Source organism: Moschus berezovskii, chromosome 12 (genome assembly GCF_049115385.1).
Source record: "Moschus berezovskii isolate FMDL1 chromosome 12, NW_MosBer_1.0, whole genome shotgun sequence".
Classification (NCBI taxonomy): domain Eukaryota; kingdom Metazoa; phylum Chordata; class Mammalia; order Artiodactyla; family Moschidae; genus Moschus; species Moschus berezovskii.
In genome coordinates this window covers 17,539,249-17,561,934 of record NC_142471.1, presented here as the reverse complement: position 1 = coordinate 17,561,934, position 22,686 = coordinate 17,539,249, and the positions used below count along the sequence as shown (strand labels likewise).

Here is a 22,686-nt window from a genome sequence, read left to right as displayed (position 1 = left end):
ATTTGGGGGGACACTTTCTAAGCTTTTAAAAGGTGTTCAATCCATTAATATTTAATGTAATTACTGATGTGGCTGAATTTATATCTGCCATTTCATAATTCATTTTTCTCTACGTCTCATTTCCTTTTTGTTCTTATGTTATTTACTGCTTTAAAAGTATATTTAATGAACAATTTTAGTTCCTCTACTGATTTTTGTATTGATCTAAGTAGGGAAGACAATGTATATATTTGAATTTTCACATTCTAATAGTTCCATTTCCTCCCCTTCTTTTTTACTATTATTGTTATATATGAGTCACATCTTTATATGTTATAAACCAAACAGTACAGTTTTCTCATTACTGTTATATAGATTAATTTTTAAAGAAATTAAGATATGATTATATATTTATATGTTCACTTATATTTACCCACGTATTTGAAGATGTTCTTCATTCTTTCTTGTGGAGTTGAGTTACTTTCAGTGTCATTTTTCTTTCAACCGGAAAGACTTCCTTAATTGTTTCATCTAAGGCAAATCTGTTAGCAACAAATTCTTCTCATCTTTGGCAGAAGTGTATGTGGTTTTTCTTCATGTTTGAAAAATAGTTTCATTGTATACAGAATTCTTGGTCAATAGTTTTTACTTTAGCATTTTATATGTATCATTCCACTTTCTGCTGACCTTCATTAATTCTGAGATGTTAGCCATTATTTTGTTGTTACCCTGCATAAATGATCTTTTATTTATTTATTTATTTTTGCTGTTTTCAAGAGCTGCTTTTTCTCTTTGACTTTTGAAAGTTTAACTGTGATGTGTCTAGGTTTGGATATCTTTGTCTTTAATTTTACTACGACTCTGTTGACCTCAGTTCAGTTCAGTTCAGTTGCTCAGTCGTGTCTGACTCTTTGCGACCCCATGAACCGCAGTACGCCAGGTCTCCCGGTCCATCACCAGCTCCCGGAGTTTACCCAAACTCATGTCCATTGATTCGGTGATGTCATCCAACCATCTCATCCTCTGTCGTCCCCTTCTCCTGCTCTCAATCTTTCCCAGCATCAGGGTCATTTCAAACGAGTCAGTTCTTCGCATCAGGTGGCCAAAGTATTGGAGTTTTAGCTTCAACATCAGTCTTTCCAATGAACACCCAGGACCGATCTCCTTTAGAATGGACTGGTTGGATCTCCTTGCTGTCCAGGGGACTCTCAAGAGTCTTCTCCAACACCACAGTTTAAAAGCATCAATTCTTCGGTGCTCAACTTTCTTTATAGTCTAACTCTGACATTCATACATGATGACTGGAAAAACCATAGCCTTGACTAGTTGGACCTTAGTAATGTCTCTGATTTTTAATATGCTGTCTAGGTTGGTCATTACTTTCCTTCCAAGGAGTAAGCATCTTTTAATTTCATAGCTGCAATCACCATCTGCAGTGATCTTGGAGCCCCCCAAAATAAAGTCAGCCACAGTTTCCACTGTTTCCCCATCTATTTGCCATGAAGTGATGGGACTAAATGCCATGATCTTAGTTTTCTGAATGTTGAGCTTTAAGCCAACTTTTCCACATTCCTCTTTCACTTTCATCAAGAGGCTCTTTAGGTTTTCTTCACTTTCTGCCATAAGGGTAGTGTCATCTGTATATCTGAAGTTATTGATATTTCTCCCAGAAATCTTGATTCCAGCTTGTGCTTCCTCCAGCCCAGCGTTTCTCATGATGTACTCTGCATATAATTTAAATAAGCAGGGTGACAATATACAGCCTTGACGTACTCCTTTTCCTATTTGGAACCAGTCTGTTGTTCCATGTCCAGTGCTAACTGTTGCTTCCTGAGCTGCAGACAGGTTTCTCAAGAGGCAGGTCAGGTGGTCTGGTATTCCCATCTCTTTCAGAATTTTCCACAGTTTATTGTGATCTGTTGATTTAGGATATGTAAATTAATATTTTTCCTCAGAGGAATTTTCAGCCATAATTTCTTCATGTTTTCTCCTCCATTGTCTCTTGTTCTTTCTGGGACTTCTATCACAAATAGATAAGCTTAATTGCATTCTTTAGGTCTGAGACTTTATTCATTTTCTTCTATCTGTTTTACTCTCTAGTCTTTAGACTGGATAGTTTTCACTGATTTTTCTTTCAGGTCACTGATTTGTCTACCATCTCCAATATATATGTAGAGTTAAATTGCAGAGTTCACCTAGTGAAATTTTCATTTCAGTTACCATATCTTCAACTCCAGAATTTCTATTTAAGAATCTTTAGTTTATATTTCATAGTTCAGTTATTTATTTGTTGAATCATTGTCACCATATTTTTCTTTAGTTTATGGGACATAGTTTTCTTTCATTGTTTGAGGATATTTATTATAGTTGCTCTGATGTCTTTATCTGCTAAACCCAACATCTGGACCCCATTAGAGTTAGTTTCTAGTGACTGAGTGATTGATTATTGTTGTTTTCTCCTGAGCTGAGACACACATTCCTGTTTCTTTGCATGTCTCATACATTTTTGGCTAAAAGCTAGACATTTTATATTGTGTTGCAATATATTATCCTCAGGCTTCCCCATATGCCTCAAGCATCTTCTTTTTTTTGTTGTCTCAATAAACTGCCTGAATTTATTCTGAGGATTCTATCTTCCCTTGGATTACAGTCACTGATGTCTCTGCTTAATCTTGTTTTTTATTTTATTTCTTATTTTTGTCTTTAGCATGGCTATTAGAGTCACATCTGTAACTGCATAGCTTATGATTTGAGCAGTGATTGTGATCAAACATCTTGAACCTTTTTCATTTCCACCTTCCATGAAAAAAATGGATCTTTGTATGAACTGGAAAGCACATCAAAGTTTTCATATTTGTTCAGTTTCAAATCTTCACTGACCCTTCTTGGATCATCTCTCCATATGCCTGGCATACATGGAGATGTTACCTAGCTCTTCTCTGGCTCTCTTGTTTTCGGAGTTTCTCCATTAAATTTCAAGTTAGACAACCACTCACCCCAACTGGGATTGCAACCTCAAAGTAGCAAAGTTTTGGACTTCCCCATTCGTTTCCAACCAAATTTGTTACCTTCACTGACCACACCTTTAACCATGGGATTTCACACACCACTCCAAATCAAGTCAGTGTACTCTGATTACAAGGAGCTTCTGGTTTTCATTGCCAAGCTCTCCCTGTTGTAAAAACCACTACTCCAACTAACCAAGACAGTCTTAACATTTCCCTCATCTTGACTAAACTTTAAAAAGGTTTATTCCTGCATATATGCCTCTGATTTTCCTTTCCTTAAAGCATTTATTTTAGAAAACTTGGGGCTGCAAATTCTTCCTCCGTCCCTTTGAGATGCAAGTCTTTTCTCAGCCTCTTTCCAGTTTTATAATATGACCCAGGAATATCTTTTTTAAGGAGGTAAGAGCTATCCCTTTGAAATTTGATCATCAAGAAAGATAGCACTTCTGTCCCCTAGACTTTTTGTCATGATAGGAACCTAACTTAGATCAGTGCCAATAAGCAAAAACAGACGGCCTAATCACATTGACCAACTTCCCTCTTTAATGTCCTTACCCCCCTGTTTAAAAACTCTTCTGCCTTTTGTTTCAATGGGGGTGAATTCAGTCTCTCTCCCTTACTGCAAAGGCCTTCAATGAAGTCTTCATTTCTTATTTAATTGTCTGATGCAATTTTTCCTTTACATACAAAGCTGGAGGGATAAGGGAATATCCCATGGGCAAGAATATCTTAGATGCTCACTCTTCTTAACTAAAGTTCTACCAGCTTTTCATGAATAAATTACTTAATTTATGATTTTCCTTTGGTTTATTTCCAGAGATCTAAAGTGGTTGTTTTTGATAATTTTTCCATTGTTATGTATGTTTGCTGGGGATAGGGTTTGCTGACCATTTCATTCTGCTACAGCTACCCTCCAACATTTTAACAAGTCTAAATTTCCGTATAGTTGCCAGCACCATTTAAGTGGTTATTTACACCTTTGGAGATCACTCTGTGCAGTCATTTTTTGAACATAGATCATCGGTTGAAAAGAAAAAACACATTTGGTCAAATGTTCCTGTAGCCTTATTGCAACTTCACTGTGAATATTTGACCAAACAAAGGAGAGTTTTTCTATGTTCACACTGTGTGTTCTTTTAACTTAGCTCTTTTTGCTTGGTGAAACATTTCTTCCAGGTTAGATTAATACTTCATTTCCTTTCATTCCTTCTCTCTCTCTCCCCTTAAATTTTCCCCTCCTCTGAAGAGCTTCTTGGGTGCTTTTTTAAAAGCTAGAGCAAGTCTATCCACTGATTATCTGTTATTTATGGAAGAATTTGCACTTCCAAAAAGACATAGTTAAGCCAATTAGCAATGCATGAAAACACATCCTTACACGTGCATAAAAAATGAACTCAAAATGCCATAAAGACAACTATAAGACAAGACACAATAAAACTCCTAGAAGAAAACATAGTCAAAATACTCTGCAACATAAATCATACCAATGTTTTCTTAGGTCAGTCTCCCAAGGCAATAGAAATAAAGACAAAAATAAACAAATGGGAGCTAATCAAGCTTACAAACTTTTTTATAGCAAAGGAAGCCATAAACAAAATGAAATGACAACCTATGAAATAGGAGAAAATATCTGCAAATAATGTGGCCAATCGGGTTTAATTTCCAAAGTATACAAATGGCTCACACAACTCAACAACATTAGAAAAAAATAAATAAATAAAAAAATGAGCAGAAGAACCTAAATAAACATTTCTCCAAAGAAGACATCAGTTCAGTCGCTCAGTCGTGTCCGACTCTCTGCGACCCCATGAATCACAGCACGCCAGGCCTCCCTGTCCATCACCAACTCCCGGAGTTCACTCAAACTCATGTCCATAGAGTCAGTGATGCCATCCAGCCGTCTCATTCTCTGTCGCCCCCTTCTCCTCCCGCCCCCAACCAAGAAGACATCAGTTCAGTTCAGTTCAGTTCAGTCGCTCAGTCGTGTCCGACTCTCTGCGACCCCGTGAATCACAGCATGCCAGGCCTCCCTGTCCATCACCAACTCCTGGAGTACACTCAAACCCACGTCCACAGAGTCGGTGATGTCATCCAGCCATCTCATTCTCCGTCGTCCCCTTCTCCTCCCACCCCCAACCTTTCCCAGCATCAGAGTCTTTTCCAGTGAGTCAACTCGTCGCATGAGGTGGCCAAAGTATTGCAGTTTCAGCTTTAGCATCAGTCCCTCCAATGAACATCCAGGATTGATCTCCTTTAGAATAGACTGGTTGGATCTCCTTGCAGTATAAGGGACTCTCAAGAGTCTTCTCCAACACCACAGTTCAAAAGCATCAATTCTTCGGCGATCAGCTTTCTTCACAGTCCAACTCTCACATCCATACATACAGATGGCCAATAGGCACATGAAAAAATGCTCAGCATTGCTAATTATTGGAGAATGCAAATCAAAACTACAATGAAGTGTCATATCTCAGTGGTTAGAATGGCCATCATTAAAAAGTCTAAAATAACAAATACTGGAGAGGGTATAGAGAAAAGGGAACCCTCCTACACTGTGATGGGAATGTAAATTGGTGCAGCCACTATGGAAAACAGTATGGAGTATCCTCAGAAAATTAAAAATAGGATTGCCCTATGATCCAGCAACCTGGAGGAAGGCATGGCAACCCACTCCAGTATTCCTGCCTGGAGAATCTCCATGGACAGAGGAGCTTTGTGGGCTACAGTCCATGGGATCACAAAGAATCAGACATGACTGAGTGACTAAGCACAGCACAGCACAGCATGATCCAGCAATCTCATTCCTGGGCATATATCCAGACAAAATTATAATTCAAAAAGATACAATGCACTCATATGTTCATAGCAGCATTATTTACAATAGCCAAGACAGGGAAATGACCTAAATGTCTATTGACAGTTGAATGAATAAAAAAGATGTGGTACATGTATACAATGGATATTACTCAGTCATTAAAGATGAATGAAATAATGCCATTTTCAGCAACATGGATGCAACTAAAGATTATCATACTAAATGAAGTAAGTCAGAAAAAGACATATCATATGACACCATTTATATGTGGAATCTAAAGTATGACACAAATGAACCTACCTACAAAGCAGAAACAGACTCACGAACATAGAGAACAAACATGGTTGCCAAGAAGTGGGGTGAAGAAGTGATGGAAGTCGGAGTTTGGGGTCAGTAGATGCAAACTATTACATATAGAATGGAGAGACAACTGGTCCTACTGTATAGCATGGGGAACTATATTCAATGTCCTCGGATAACATATGGAAAGGAATATAAAAAACATATATATATATGTATAACTGAGTCATTTTGCTGTCCAGCAGAAATTAACATGACATTGTAAATCAATAAACTTAAAAATTAAAAAAATTAGCAGTGCATGACTTTATTTTTAGTTTTTCACTCAATAGTTTTGGTGCACTAATCTACCAAACGTCAGTATTTTATCCTCCTAAGTTTTCCAAGTAGAGAAGTGATACTCACGTCTATAATTATACTTCAAAAGATCTTTTATCTATGAATAGAGTCCATTGTCTGCTTACATGCTTCTCAGCTGACATTTATGAAGATAGATTACACATGAGAAAATGGGGCAAGACAAGTGGGGGAGACAATTACACAATAGAGACAATGTTGGATAAATTCATTCCAAATTTCCTTCATAAATTTGGAGTGTTTGCCATTTAAGCTTAGTGATTTAATTATATGCCAACGTTTAACCTTCCTGAGTAAGTTTTACTGCCTGAATTCATAATGCAAATTTGCTCCAAAGATTTTCTGATCATCTTTTCAAAATATATGTTTGATAACTTTACTAATACGTTTGTCAATACCCACATTCTCCCATATTGCAAGTGCTCAGAGAATACTTGCAAAAGATATATATTCAGTATCATAGAGTTAGAATCTTATTTAGGGTCAAAGCCAGTTTATTATTTATCCCTATTTTGTATAATAATGAAGTTAAAGCACAAAATGTTTAAGAAGTATGTTCCCATAATAAAAATACTATTACTACTACTAATAGTAGTGGTGGATAATATTTATCTCTTGCTGTGTTCCAAGCACTGCTTTAAGGGTTTTAGTTGTGATAAGTTATTTAGTCTTTACAATAACACCATTAAGTAGAGACTATCAACATCAGGACTTTATAAGCTCAACAGTGGCAGTCAAGAGAAATTGTGACAGTCTCAATGTTACCTAGTAATATATATATATATATATATATATATAACTTGTAGCACTCAACTATACTTAGTCTGTATCATGTGCTGTTCTGAGAGCTTTTTTTATATGTTTAACATATTTAAACAACACGTAATACAACTATCAAATAAAATCCAGTAGCTATTATTATTGTCATTGAAAGTGGGTGAACTAAAGCAGGAGAAGATATTTTGGAGAAGGAAATGGCAACCCACTCCAGTATTCCGGCCTGGAGAGCCCAAGGACAGAAGAGCCTGGCAAGTTACAGTCCATGGGGTCGCAAATAGTCAGACACGACTTGACTTAGCAACTAAACCACTAAACTAAAGCACATAGGTATTAAATTATTTGTCCATATTCATATAGCTGGTAAATGATTAGTCCGGGATTGGGGGCCCATATCCTGTCTTTCTGGTGAGGGTTAGAGCTGATGTTTGTATTCTGGCAACCCAGCACCAGAGTTCATGCCTTACCATTTCTTTCTGCTGCCTTGCAGACAAAATTGCACATGAGGTTTTTGGTAGAATTATTGAAGTCTGAGATGAGAAGAAACTTCAAAAGTCACCATCTATGGAGAAATCTATTTTACATCTCTTGCAAAATCCTCTCCAAAATGTTCTCAATAAGTTTTTGTCCAGACTTTCTTTGAACATTTTCACTAATGGCGAATATACTAACCCCAGGGGCAACTCATTCTATTTTGAGTTAATATTATAAGAAAGTACTTTCCTCTATTGTGATGAAATTTGGATTCTTATAGGTGCAGCTAAAATCCTTTGAACCTGAATTGGTTCTCTGAAGTCACAAGAAATAAGTTTAATTCATTTTCCAGATGATAACCCTTTCAGTTTTTAAGGAATCATCTCTGGTTTTTAGTTTCATGAACTATGCCATGTCTAACATGGCTCTGAGTTCTCTCACCATCCTAGACTCTCTCCTTTGGACCAAAGACATTTTAAATGTTCCTCCTAAAACATGAAGGCAACACATAATATTTCAGATATACTCTGAACACTGTAGAACAGAGGAGGGCTAAAACTTTCCATTTTCTTCATGGAAATACTATCACGTAAAGGTTGAAAGGGTGGATGCTGAAATCACTGGTCAAATAGGGATCATAAGTGTACCCATTTGTTGAGCTGGTATGAGGATTAAGTGTGCCTTCAGAGCTAAATACTTAGAAAACTCCCTGGCACATAGTATGAGCTCAGAAACTGCAGGTAAGATTATTTAAAAATCCAGGCACTTATTGAAGGTCTGCTCAATAAAGACATTGACACTGCAAAGGGAAAATTATGGATCACATTCCCCAGGCATTTTCATTTAAAATTTTTGACTTATGCTTCTTGGGAAGTGATTTATGATTGCATTTGACTTTGGAAAATCAAAAATTATGTCACACTGTGGACTCATAATTAGATAATAGGAAGGGAAAATCCTTGAGCCTTTTGAATGGCCGCTATGAAGTGCCACCTCTTCTATCCTATTGAAGGTCATCCAGTTATATCCTGTCAAGATCTCTGGGGATCCTGGTCATGTCTTCTGGGGTACTGTTTTCCGATCCAACCTCCAATGTCATATGTGCATAGGAGAAGCCTTCCATCAGCATCAACAACCAACTCAGGGATGAAATGTGAAGTGGAACAGAATCAAAAGCAAGGCCTACAGCGACCCGGTAGAGAGCTTCCTTTGGGGAATCATTTACTCAGTTAGGAATCCACCTAACTGTCCTCACACCCGGAACATTTCTTCATCTTGCTAATAAGAACACCATGGGAGGCTTTTTCATGAGCCTTGTTTAAATCCAAATGTCTATTATTAATTTATATATCATTACCTGCTTAGTAATCCTAACTATTTTTAAAGAAAAGGAGAGAGAGAGAGAGAGAGAGAAAATAATCTTAGATGAGTGCTTTTGTTCTCAGGAAACCTGTGATGATTCCTAGTAATTACTGTTCTCTTCAATACAGGCTCTCAGAAATCTTTCAAATAACTGGTTTTCTAATCTAACCAGGGATTAATAGTAAATGCACCTTTATAGTTCAAGATGTACTTTTGCTTCGTTTTGAAAGTTAAGACCTCATTTTTTTGTCACCAACCTTGTCTGCACCATCAACTGCCAGGACAGATAATGATGGCTTAGAAATCTCATTTACAAATTCTCTCAGAGTTTTGAGATCTAATTTTTCAGGACTTCAATACTTGGAGCATTTAAAAACATCCCTTACAATCACCTCATTGAGTTTGGTTTCAATTACTCTTCCCTGATGTTTTTCTATCCCTCTCCAGTCTGGAAATCCCTCTTGACAGAGCAGTTGGCAACAAAATCTGTTATTACACCACTAACCTCAAATTGATAACTTCCTTTGGATTTTTGCTGTAAAAGAGTGACTTTGATTCTTCTTTCATATCCTTTATATTTCTGTAACCTCTGTTCTTTCTGACTTTATTCTTTGTCTATGACATCTGTACATTTTCCAGCTATGGATCCTTTTGCACATGCAACGATTCCTTCCATAAATATTTGCCAAGTGACTGTTATTTCCCAGGCACTGTTGTAGGCACTGGGAATCCAACAGTGAATGAAACAATCATATTCCTGGATTCACAACTGAAATATGTTCAATTGTGAATGAAATAATTTACATCCTAGTGTCCACTGTAAATCTTTGATTATTGGATTTATCTTCCCACTTTTTCTCCAGCTGAGGATGGAGTTTGTTTTACATGCTAAGCTATTAATTGTTGAGCCTTATCCAGCCCTTTTTAGAGGGATTTTTAAGTCAGAGTCTTAGGAACCTGGGACAATTTTCACTTTCTGTCCTTGAAATTTCTTGAAATAAGCCCTCTGAATTTTCAGGTTAATATCTAACTTTTGTCCTGTAATGCTTCTGTGATTCTGTAAAACAAAATACAGCGATATGGGACTGAGCGGTTTTGCCATAATTCACATAGATGTTAGCACATGTGGAAGCTGGGTTTTAAGTTTCATATTTTTTAAAACTTCTTTTTCATTATTTCATTTTAATCATGCATGGACTTTTCACAAACATCTTGGTGATAAACCAACTCTCATTTATTAAGGTATAGTCAAAAAGGAAAAAAAAAGAGGAAATAGTTTTCCACATGTGATCATATTTTTATCGCTAATTTAAAATCTTGTCTACATTCCAGGAATTGCCCTGCCCTAGTCTATTCCATCCTTGTTATATGGACCTGGAGCATGTTACAATTTCCACTTGACCTTGCAGGTAAGTATCTGATGCTTGCTCAGAGAAACAGAAAATAACAGCTCTTGATTATGAAACTGTAATGAAGCTAAGGAGTCATTTGAGAGGACTTTCATTTTTTTTTAATCACTTTGATATCTCAGTGTTAGTTCCAGCTCAGTTTAGAAGAAAACCGGACTGAAACTCGGGAGAGCCACAAGAAGGTTCCCTTCAGGTACCTGGTGAACCTGAGCTAGTTGAGAGGATAAGAGCACAGCCTTATGTCCATTTCACACAGTGGTTCCATTACTTCTGCAAATTTGTTAGGAGCCTCAGTTTTCCATCCATGAAATTGGGTTGATATTTGTTGTAGTGAGGGTTGAGTATTCTTGTGATGACCAAAATAAGATGTAATTTGTAATGATTGTGCTTATTAGCATAGTTCAGTCACTCAGTCGTGTCCGACTCTTTGCGACCCCATGAATCACAGCACACCAGGCCTCCCTGTCCATCACCAACTCCCGGAGTTCACTCAAACTCATGTCCATCGAGTCGGTGATGCCATCCAGCCATCTCATTCTCTGTCGTCCCCTTCTCCTCTTGCCCCCGATCCTTCCCAGCATCAGAGTCTTTTCCAGTGAGTCAACTCGTCGCATGAGGTGGTCAAAGTATTGGAGTTTCAGCTTTAGCATCAGTCCTTCCAATGAACACCCAGGATTGATCTCTTTTAGAATGGACTGGTTGGATCTCCTTGCAGTCCAAGGGACTCTCAAGAATCTTCTCCAGCACCACAGTTCAAAAGCATCAATTCTTCGGCGATCAGCCTTCTTACTGGCATATAAATGCTATCTCTTGATATTTTTAAGGGGTCATTTTCATTCTTTTGTCAGACCTTTGTATTATAACTTCAAAAGGAATAAGAGCAGTTTCAGGGCCACATGGAAAACTGGATTTTTTTCCCTCAGTAGTGGGTCTTATACTCCCACTGGGATTATTTTAATAAAGATGTAAACCCCCTAAGACTTTGCCAGAAGTAAACTGTTTCTCAGTCATTTCATATTGATGATCCAGTGTTATGTTATCCAGTACAGTACCCACTGACCACATGTGGCTATTTAAAGTTATTCAAATTAAATCAAATTAAAAGGTCAGTTCCTCAGTCACACTAGCCTGCTCAATGGTCATACATGGCTGTGTTGTCAGCACAGATATAGAATGTATATTTGTTTATTAATACAGATGGTTTTATTGGACTGCATTGACCTGGAGTGAGCCTATAAATTCTAGGAGCCCTAGAAGTTTGATGTGACAATTCTCTTGGATGCTACTTCCACTCTGAATAAGTTCTTGGATTGAATAGCTATATTTTCCTCAAGTCTGATTTCTCTCTTATGGAATCTTACCTGATGATTTCAGGGGTAGAATGAATCTTTGTACAAGGATATTTAATTTTTCTGCATCCTTTTTCGGTCCAATCCGATAAGCACAGAGATTTCAGAGGCCATTTTAGACCTTAGCATCCACTTTTGCAAAACAAAATTGTCAACAGAATAGATGGAAAGCACGGCTGTGGCTTTTTGGAAATGCTCAGAACCTAAATACAAGTTAATAACTGCAAACAAATGTATGCAAATAAATACACACACATACACATGCTCTATACCCATTGATCAGCTGGTGTCCTCTGCCAGAATATTAGGCACCATGAGTTTAGATGTTGAATGATATGCTTAGGAGATCCTTTGGGAGACATTTCCTGATCCTAAAATCTTAGGAAAGGCTATTATTGATCTTATCTTGGTTTTTCTTTTGTCATTCCCTCTGCTCATCCTCACCCTCCCATATCTTGTGGTTTATAGCCTCGCTTAGAAAATTTTTATTTAAGAAAGAAATTTTGTGAACTTTCATGGGTGATAATGTTATGCAGCTGTTTGAAAAACAAAGACCAAATGTTACTTCTGACTAAATCACTATTGTATTTTCCAACAAACAGTACATTATGTGCAAAGCGGCTTCATATCAAAGCGGCTTCATAATATTTGCAGGCTCCAATAGACGAAGGCATTCTTTGTATGAAATCTCCACGTGGAAGGCTGTATTATTATAAAAGGATTATTTTCTGCCCTTGACCCTGAATTAAATTTACATTTTAAAAATTAAAACAAAAAAGGTTCCGTTGTTGATTGAACCTCCTTTTGTTCAACTGGAAAATCAGTAATTATATCCAGTCTTTCTTGTAAACTGTGAAACAAAACTGTAAGGAATTAGACAAAATAAAATAACAATGGCAGTTATTTGGGCTTTTTACCCACCACCATTAGAGAAATATGTTTAACATGACTTAAGTTTGAATTTGAAGAAGCACTTGAATTTTCACAACACAGTTTACATAGAGGCCTGAGTGAGTCAGCCAGTAAATAGGTAGGTACCAAAGAAAGGATCCAGAAGGATCTTGGCCATGTATACTCTGGTTCATCTTCCAAATTTAGCAGCCAGGTAAGTCACACATTATCTTAAGGGAAAGATGGACAGGGAGAAAGGAGAGTTGCCAGGGTGTTAGTCTAATGGAAACAAAAAAGAGTCAGGGAATAGGGGCCCCTCTCCTCAAAGGTATCATTGTTCTGCAGTTTTCAAAGGAGGAAACTGAGGCCCAGGCAGCCGAAGGAACTTGGCCAGCATCTTGCTGTTGGAAAGTAAGGAAGCCAGAAGAGGCAGCCAGACTCCCTGACTTGAGGCCCAGAGCACCCTGCCACCCTGCTGCCTCCCTGTGCTGCAGACTTCAAAGACAGACAGGGTGGTGTCTTCTGTTCTTTCCTATCTAGCTAGTTAATGGTGCTTTCCCCAGTGTGAGGACTTGAAGGTGAGCTGATCTTTTTTTACATGGATAGAAAGTAGAGGCTGGTTTTCTTTCATGTGTTTGATTGGACTTAAAACAGATGATGCATTTTGAATATAAAATGATGAAGGATGTCCAACGGCAGGGTGGTTTCAGCTGTCTCTATGCCCCTGCCGTGCAGAATGAAATTACACTGCTCACTCCCAGTCGTGAACTAGCATAGCCCCAATGTTTGATGACTTTTACCCACTCCATCCTTTTATGCATTTCAGAGACCTGCATTAATTGGCCTGTCTCGTGTTTTCAGTACAGAATGTCGTGTGCCCCGCGTCCTTGACAATGAGGGGATTCTCCAGCCGGTTCTTCTGCCAATACAGTGCCGACCTGTGGAACATCGGAATCAGCATCTTCATACAAGACGGTCCCTTCCTTGTTGTGCGGCTCATACTCATGACCTATTTCGAGGTGATCAACCAGATGCTAGTGTTCTTCGCGGCCAAGAATGTCCTGGTGGTGGTGTTACAGTGCTACCGCCTGGTGGTGCTGGCCTTGGATGTCAGCGCTTCCTTGCGAAGTCAGCCGGACCGCCTGCAAGGAGAGCACAGATGCTCGGATGTACCTGCTGCGAGTGGGGTCTCTCCTGGGGCCGGGCCAGGCAGTTCCATGGAGGCCTTGGCTATTCCTTTACAGGCCTCGCCGGTCACCTCCAGCGACTGCCACCCCACACCATAGTGAGTCGCCGACAGCAGCATGCAGCTGAACAGCTTGACTTTCTGGTTCCTCTTTCAGACAGAATCTTCTCTCTTTTTTTAGCCTTGGCATATAATAATTTTCAAAAGAACAACATAAAAAGTGATCTTAAACCAAAGCTGAGGAATTTTCTTCTTTCAACAGAATGAAAAGAACTTTGATTAGTGGCTGTCGCTACAACTTCTGTGTGATGGTATCAGATGTTAGAGTTGTTGAACGACTAAGTGATTTGTTTGTTTTGAACTGTTTGAAAAGCTGTGGACAGGGTTAAAGTGACATGCCCTCAAGAGATTTAATGCAGACAAACTGTCGCGGCTGTTACCTGAAAATAGAGCATCTTTGAACTTTGGCTCTATTGTCAGACTGTCTCATCTGATCTTTTCTGCAGTGTCCCTCTAACATCAAAAAATGTACATTCAGTGAATGTAGAACAAATGAAGGGAAAAGTGCCTTTAAAATTACCTCACTGTGGGCTGGAAACAGTGAAAATCTCTGTCCAGCTGCCATAGCATCAAGTGCCCTATTCATCACTGCATGGACCTTCCCGGGAAAATCATTTTTCTGTGCTGCTGTGGTCTTCTGTCATGGTGCCATGGTGCATATGCTCTTCTGGAAATGTTGTTGCTTTGGCTTGGGTGCTGCAAAATTCACAGCAAGCCACTTTGGTTACAGATCTACTGGTTGTGGGGCAGGAAATACTGGTAATGCTGACAGAGTCACAATTTCCGCTCTGAACATGACTTGCAGTCTTCGTCAGGATTTCCCTTCTCTCCACTTTACCATTTTCTATATTGCCAAGTCGAATTATGTGGGTTGATGCAAGAAAGCGCTGAAGCAGTGAATAAAGGTATTTCAGGCCCTTTAAGTGTTACCACAACCGCTGGTGTCCGCCTGCAGTCCTGGGAGCGCCTCTGAACTGCCACTGCTGGAGCCGGCCTTTGGTCTCGGGAAGATGGTGGTGATGGAGGCTTGCATTAGCCCTCCTCACCACCGACAGCCCTTGATGAGTGACGGGGGTCAGAAAATGCCACAGCATTGTGGAAATCAGGATATTTGCTTTTCTTCCCTGCATTATGACTGCATTTCCCCGGTACTGAAATAGCTGTATTTTCCTTTCATATGTTACAGTTGGAGGTGATTCAGAACCTTTTAAAATGATTTTTGCTTTTAAAGATACAGTGTGAAAACTTACCTGGTATTATAGCAGTAATTATACAAGGCAAACAACTCCAATACTGTTCCTTTATGGTTCAAAGCATAATTCTACCTTGTTATTATGCTCAGGAATTGAAAGGGACATTAAAGATAAGGCAGGATGTGACCTTAAATTGGATATGACCTGGGGACACCCAATTGGGACAAATTTTATCTATAAATCTATGTGACATGATATCTGTTCAAACTATTTAATAGTTGCATAGACAAACTGTTTTTATACAGAAAAATTAATATTTTTCAGTTAATAGTTTCTTTGGTGCTTGACAATGTTTCTGTTTCTTTTCTTCCTTGTGTTTCTAATTTTAACAATATGATTGCAAAATTACACATGAAAATAATAGAGTACATTTATAATTTTCCGTAACAATTTTATGAAAAGTTAACATCAGGAAATTGTATTTATATAAAGAACTTGATAACTTTTAAGGGCATGCTATTTAAAACGTTTAGCAGTTGAGCACAAAATAATAACTTCTATTTATAAAGACACTCAGCTGAATCTGTTTTTATGTTGACTGTCTTCTGCTGAATGTTTTCCTTTACAACATGTATGTGCCGCTTATTATTGCAGATTTGCTCATGGGCATGCTTTTTATGTTTTAATTTCTCTTTTCCAGCAAAACAAATATTGGGCCTCTAAAAATAGATAAAGTATGAAGAAGTATGGCTGTTGTGCAGATATTTTTAAAATGCTTTTGACTCTGAGACTTGGCTTGGCTCAGTGAATGAGTTTCTAGTATTTAAGTATTTTGTAATTAGCAGTCCTCCAAAGGCCTGGGAAAAGGAAAGTCCAGAGTCTAGCTTTACCCCACTGCTAGGAAGGCAGAAAGCACCCAAGACAATCTTAGCAAGTGTGTGCATGCTAAGTCACATCAGTCATATCCGACTCTGTGAGACCCTACGGACTCTGTGAGACCCTGTGAGCCCACCAGGCTCCTCTGTCCCTGGGATTTTCCAGGCAAGGATACTGGAGTGGGTTGCCATTTCCTTCTCCGATCTTCCTGACCCAGGGATTGAATCCATATCTCCTGTCTCCTGCATTAACAGGCAGGTTCTTTACCACTAGCGCCACCTGGGAAGCTGTCTCTACAAGTAGTGGTGGCAAAAGAGACACATGCTCTCCAAGATTTTCCAGGAAAAACTATTAAGGGAAACATCTGTTCACCTGACTGCCAGAATGGCCACTCTCTTGGACCTTTTTACATAGTCAAGAAAATCTATATTCATTTAGTTTATTGAAAAATAAAACCTAAATCCAGATTGTATGCCTAGGACCTTTGATGAAAACTTAAAACTTGACTTAGTTAATTGCATGTTTTTATTGTAGTTTGCTAAATATTGTAATGTTTGAAAACATCCATTTATAGTATTATGGATGCGTTTTAAGCTATTAAAACATTTATAGTATTTGCTGTAAAGTGCCCTGGACAGCAGTTACTTCCCAGAGGCTGACACTGTGGGACTCGGTTCTGCTTTATCTGTACAACATAACTGACATATCATTTGCATAATGCAATACAGGCCGTACCTCTCTACCAACCCCTCACAGACACAGATCATCCATATCCTCACCACTGAACAAAGTGGCTTATTTGTGGTTGTTGGTGCTGTTGTTATTATTACTGTTGTTGCTATTTAATTGCAGGATGAACTCAACTGAATGTCCTTCCTAAAAACCTGCCATTTCATTTGTGAGAAAACACAGTGCTGCTGTGTAGAAACACACCTCACAATTATCTTCTGGACTTTCTTTACTTCCTAGAGGACATGAGTTGCCACTGCAAGATTAGTGAACTGTCTTTCTCTTTTGACTACTCTGCTAATTTTTATTTAACCTGGAACAGCAAACATGAGGAAATGGAAATTTTTGTTGGCCAATAATATTCTTTCTAATCTTCCAAAGTGAAGATTGTTTCACAAATGCGTCAGTTAGCTCTGTTGTAGTTCCACTAACAAAGTGAAGGGTAGGAGCTTCAGGCTTTTGAAGACTAAAAGGATATGGCCGAGAACTATCAGGATTCAGTATCATAACAGTAATTGTTAACTTTCTGTTTCACAGATCTTTCAAAGCCTTGGGAAGGCATGCATTTTTCAGTTCAGTTCAGTTCAGTTCAGTCACTCAGTCGTGTCCGACTCTCCACGACCCCATGAATCACAGCATGCCAGGCCTCCCTGTCCATCACAAACTCCCGGAGTTCACTCAAACTCATGTCCATAGAGTCGGTGATGCCATCCAGCCATCTCATTCTCCGTCGTCCCCTTCTCCTCCCGCCCCCAACCTTTCCCAGCATCAGAGTCTTTTCCAGTGAGTCAACTCGTCGCATGAGGTGGCCAAAGTATTGGAGTTTCAGCTTTAGCATCAGTCCCTCCAATGAACATCCAGGATTGATCTCCTTTAGAATGGACTGGTTGGATCTCCTTGCAGTATAAGGGACTCTCAAGAGTCTTCTCCAACACCACAGTTCAAAAGGATCGATTCTTCGGTGATCAGCTTTCTTCACAGTCCAACTCTCACATCCATACATGACCACGGGAAAAACCATTGCCTTGACTAGACGGACCTTGGTTGGCAAAGTAATGTCTCTGCTTTTTAATATACTATCAAGGTTGGTCATAACTTTCCTTCCAAGGAGCAAGCGTCTTTTAATTTCATGGCTGCAATCAGCATCTGCAGTGATTTTGGAGCCCAAAAAAATAAAGTCTGACACTGTTTCCACTGTTTTTCCATCTATTTCCCATGAAGTGATGGGACCAGATGCCATGATCTTTGTTTTCTGAATGTTGAGCTTCAAGCCAACCTTTCCACTCTCCTCTTTCACTTTCATCAAGAGGCTTTTGAGTTCCTCTTCACTTTCTGCCATAAGGGTAGTGTCATCTGCATATCTGAGGTTATTAGTGCAGATATTTTGGGATTTCCACCAAGCTTTCAGAGTTTACACTGACTCTTGTTATCTTTGGCAGTTGATCTCAATGACTCTTAATTAACTTCTGTTAAAAGAGAGAAAGGATTGCACAGAACCACTGTTCCACCTTCACTCTACATATATGTATGACATACACACTGACATACATCTAGAGCCTTAGATATGTCAGTGAAAAGCCAAACCATCTAGAAATCTAAAAACAGAAGAGACCATTACTTTTTTTCCCCTAATTTTAGGCTTTGTTTTTTACTTAATGTACATTCCTGTCTCAGTAACATCTGATTTGGAGTTAAACTAGGCAGCTTGAGGATGTTTATAGTTTTGAGGCTTTAAATAACTATCCACATGATGGGAGTAACTGTAAACAATGTTTAAATAACTCTTGCACACTTATATTTCCTGGTGTCCATCCTCTGAATCTTTCTTACTAGAATATTTTATAAGAATATTTGCTCTGAATTATTTATATTTATACTATTTTGCTATGAATGACATTTGTATTGTATTATATACATTAAATAGTTTGTGTAGAACTCTATCAATGTTTTTTTGCCTCCATTTCCTATCTTTGTTCTCTACTGTAATTCATTTCATTTAGTTTTTAAGCTCTGGCTTAAAAAGAAAACTGACTTATTTAGAATGTGATGAAAGTGGCATTTCAAACTAGTGAGGAAAGATTGACCAATTTTATAAATGATGTTGGGAAATTCTGCAAACCATCTGGAAAAAATAAAGTTAATTTTTTATCTCATGCAATATATAGAAATAAATTCCAGATGGACTGAAGATCTAAGTGTAAAAGTGAAAACTCCAAAATATTAGAAGAAAATATGGAATGTATCTTTAGCATTTGGGGAGTGGGAAATACCTTCCAAGGCAAGTTAGAAACCCCAGAAGCTATGAAAGAAAAGAATGACAGAAGATTTAAAACTTCTAAATGGCAAAAGGTATCATCAATACATCACTAATACCTTCTTTTATGGAGAAGGATATCAGTGCACTCAGAGAAGAGAAATGACAGGTAGAGAAATCAGAATGGAAAAGCCAAATTGATCATTTACTTATAGATGATTGTATCCTGAATAGCCAGGAAAAGCACAAAAAAAACCCTAAGAAACTATTACAAATAATCTGAAATTATACAATAATCAATAATTTTTTATATACAAACATCACATAGAACGTAAATTTCAAGAAGAGATTTCCATCATAATACAAACTAGAACCATGAACTACATAGGAATAAACTGAATAAGAAATGTACCAGATTCATGTGAAGAAAATTTAAAATGAGTTTGAGGAACTTCAACAAATAATTTAACAAACAGAAGGATATATTCTACTGGGGAATGGTAAGAAGTCTTGATATTTTAGAAAGTATCAATTTCTCCTAAATTGATCTATAAATTTAATATAATCTCCAGAATAAATCAAGATTTTAATTCTAATGATTACACAAATTGATTCTAAAATATTATGATTAAATAAGCATGAAATAATAGCTGGAAAATACTAAAAGGGAGAAAAAAATTAGAGCGTGTGCTTTCATTAGACTTATTAAAGAGCTACAGTAAGCAAGATAATCTAATTCTGTCAAGAAGAAAAATGAAACAGAACAAGGTCAAGAAATAAACTGAAATATACAAGGACTTTGATAAAAGATAAATCATACATAGTGATAGACTATTATAAGAGGTTTAAGGTTTGAATAATATTAAATTGGATTCCTACCTCAATCCTTACGTCTAAAACATTTCCAGATGGATCAAAGAATTAAACATTAAAAATAAAAAAAACAAAGAACTACATTTTTACAATTTTAATGATGAGGATGTTTTCAAAGCAAGATACAAAACTAAGCAACCATAGGTGATACATATATTTCAACTTGTAAAACTAAACATTTTGTATCATAAATATACCATAAGTGAGTTTAAAGGTTGAACAAAAAACTGGGGAAATATTTTTGCAACAAATGTAACAAAGCATTAGTTTTCTTAATGAGCAAACAGCTCTCACAAATAAGCAAAAGAAAAAAAAAACACCATTGGAAAAATGAACAAAAGATGTTAAGTATATGGTTCACCGCAAAAGATATTATTAAGAAAATGCAAATCAGGCTTCCCTGGTAGCTCAGTGGTAAAGAATCTGCCAATGCAGGAGATGCAAGTTGGATCCCTGGTCCAAGAAGATCCCACAGGCCATGAGGCAACAAAGCCCATGCACCACAACTACTGAGTCTGTGCTCTAGAACCTGCAAGCTGCAACTACTGAGCCCACATGCCACAACTAGTGACGCTCGCCTCCTAAAGCCTGTGCTTTGCAACAAGAGAAGTCACTGCAACGAGAAGCCCGCACACTGCAACTAGAGAGTAGGCCCCACTCACCACAACTAGAGAAAAGTCTGAGTAGCAATGGAGAGTCAGCACAGCCCCAAAATAAATACATATAATTTTTAAAAACAGAAAATGCAAATCAAACCACAGTGTAATACCGTTTTTCAAGTGCAGACTAAACTATAAGATACCATTTTTCAATGAGCAGTTTGGTGAAGGGTCCAAAAAAAAAAATTTATCGAATGCATTATTAGAAGGGATTAAGGGAAGAGGCATCTTTTTCATTGCTGGTGAGGATGCAAATTGGCACAATTCCTTTGGAAGACAATTTGGCAATATCAGTCAGAATTAAAAATACATTTATCATTTGACCAGCAAAGTCAACTTCTAAGAATGTATCCTACAGATAAATGTGTGCAAAAATATATACACAAGCCTGTTCAGAGTAGGATTTTCTATAACAGAAGCAGAGTGCCCATTAATAGGGTTATTATTAAATTCGGGAACATATATACTACACAATGGGCTTCCCAAGTGGCACTGGTAGTAAAGAATCTGTCTGCCAGTGCAGGAGACATGAGTTCGATCTCTGGGTAGGGAAGATCACCTGGAGAAGGGAATGGCAACCCGCTGCAGTATTCATGCCTTGAAAATTCTATGGGCGGAGGAATCTGGTGGGCAACAATCCATGGGGTCGCAAAGAGTCGAACACGACTGAGCACACACATATACACACGATGATATATATATATATAGAAATAAACATAAATTGACAAATATCTAGTGACTGTAGAGTTCAAAGAGCTGGACATGACTGAGGGTGTGACACTTTTACTTTCACACTACATACTAGTATGTAGGATTTAAAGAGAATGGAGTAGATCCATAAATGTTAATAAGGAACAATCACTTAGATATTTTACTACATAAATGTAAGGGAGAAAACCATGAGCAAACTCTTTATAAATGTTGTCCATGCCTTTACTGGTAGCTAGTACATGGATGAAATGATGCTTAAGCTTCCAACGCTCATGGGCAGCCTCTCATTTTTTTTTTTAACCTTAATGCGTTCTATACTTTGAACACCTTAATTATTCATTACTTTCGCAATTTTAAAGGCTATTATTCACAAAAAAGAAATCTCACCAATTGCGCCTGCTGCTGATATTATTTTGCAATTAAAGGGAAAGCACACCGATGTTTTTCACCCAACAAAGGATGATTTTAGATGCGTTAGATAAATCGAAGGTTTGCTGCTGCTGCTGCTGCTAAGTCACTTCAGTCGTGTCCGACTCTGTGTGACCCCATAGACGGAAGCCTACCAGGCTCCCCCGTCCCTGGGATTCTCCAGGCAAGAACACTGGAGTGGGTTGCCATTTCCTTCTCCAATGTGTGAAAGTGAAAGTGAAGTCGCTCAGTCATGTCTGACTCGTAGCGACCCCATGGACTGCAGCCTACCAGGCTTCTCCGTCCATGGGATTTTCCAGGCAAGAGTACTGGAGTGGCTTGCCATGGTTTAAGACATGTCAAATTCTGCTTGCTTTATGAAGTGTTAAACCTTGGGACATGAAAGAATGAATATATCTAAAAGAACCCAGAAAAATCAAACTGACCAAGATGACTCATTGGGTCTTGATGAACACCACAGAGACCACTTTGCAAGGGCCATTCTGACACTTTTGCACTCCCTGACATTCATAGAGGCAAGACAAGCCATAGAGGAATTTCACTTTGAGTTAGAAAGTCAAGCTGATTTCCCCCAGGAGAGAGAGAATGAACTAAAGGAACCCTAAAAGAGAAAATTTCAGAAGGAATCTATGCATCTGTTTCCAAGTTCATATTCATAGCCCATCTAATTTGTTTATATAAACTTCTTTAGATTTTGGTTAAATATTCACTAAATTTACAATGGATGGTGGTGAAGTGATCAAATGGATTGTATGCAAATCTGATCAAATCACTGTGGAAAACAAAAATCCCTAAACCAACCATATGTCAGGTATTATATAGTCTTTGTATCTAAACTAAGATATTTCAGGCAAGGAAAATTGGATTTATGAGACAAAATATGTTTTCTCTGTGGAGGCAGTTGTTCAGTTTCTGCCAAGTATATGGCTGGAGAATTTGGATGGTTGTGGTTCTGGGATCTTGGGGGCTGTTTCTACCTTCTGGCAAAGAGTGTT

General features: G+C 38.0%; 1 protein-coding gene across 3 annotated transcripts in view; it reads left to right on the top strand.

Moving 5' to 3' along the window:
• Nucleotides 1-18,872, top strand: part of TMEM26 (transmembrane protein 26) — a 66,510-nt gene extending 47,638 nt beyond the window's left edge. For 2 of the 3 annotated variants that reach the window (XM_088841911.1, XM_055425654.2), the window contains 2 exons: nucleotides 10,405-10,481; nucleotides 13,583-18,869. In XM_088841911.1, coding sequence (XP_088698037.1) covers nucleotides 10,405-10,481; nucleotides 13,583-14,007 — 502 coding nt within the window. In that variant the 3' untranslated portion in view covers nucleotides 14,008-18,869. Of the gene's footprint in view, nucleotides 1-10,404; nucleotides 10,482-13,582 lie in introns of all 3 variants that reach the window. The other variant, XR_008685814.2, reaches the window with a different exon arrangement.
• The last annotated feature ends 3,814 nt before the right edge of the window (nucleotides 18,873-22,686 follow it).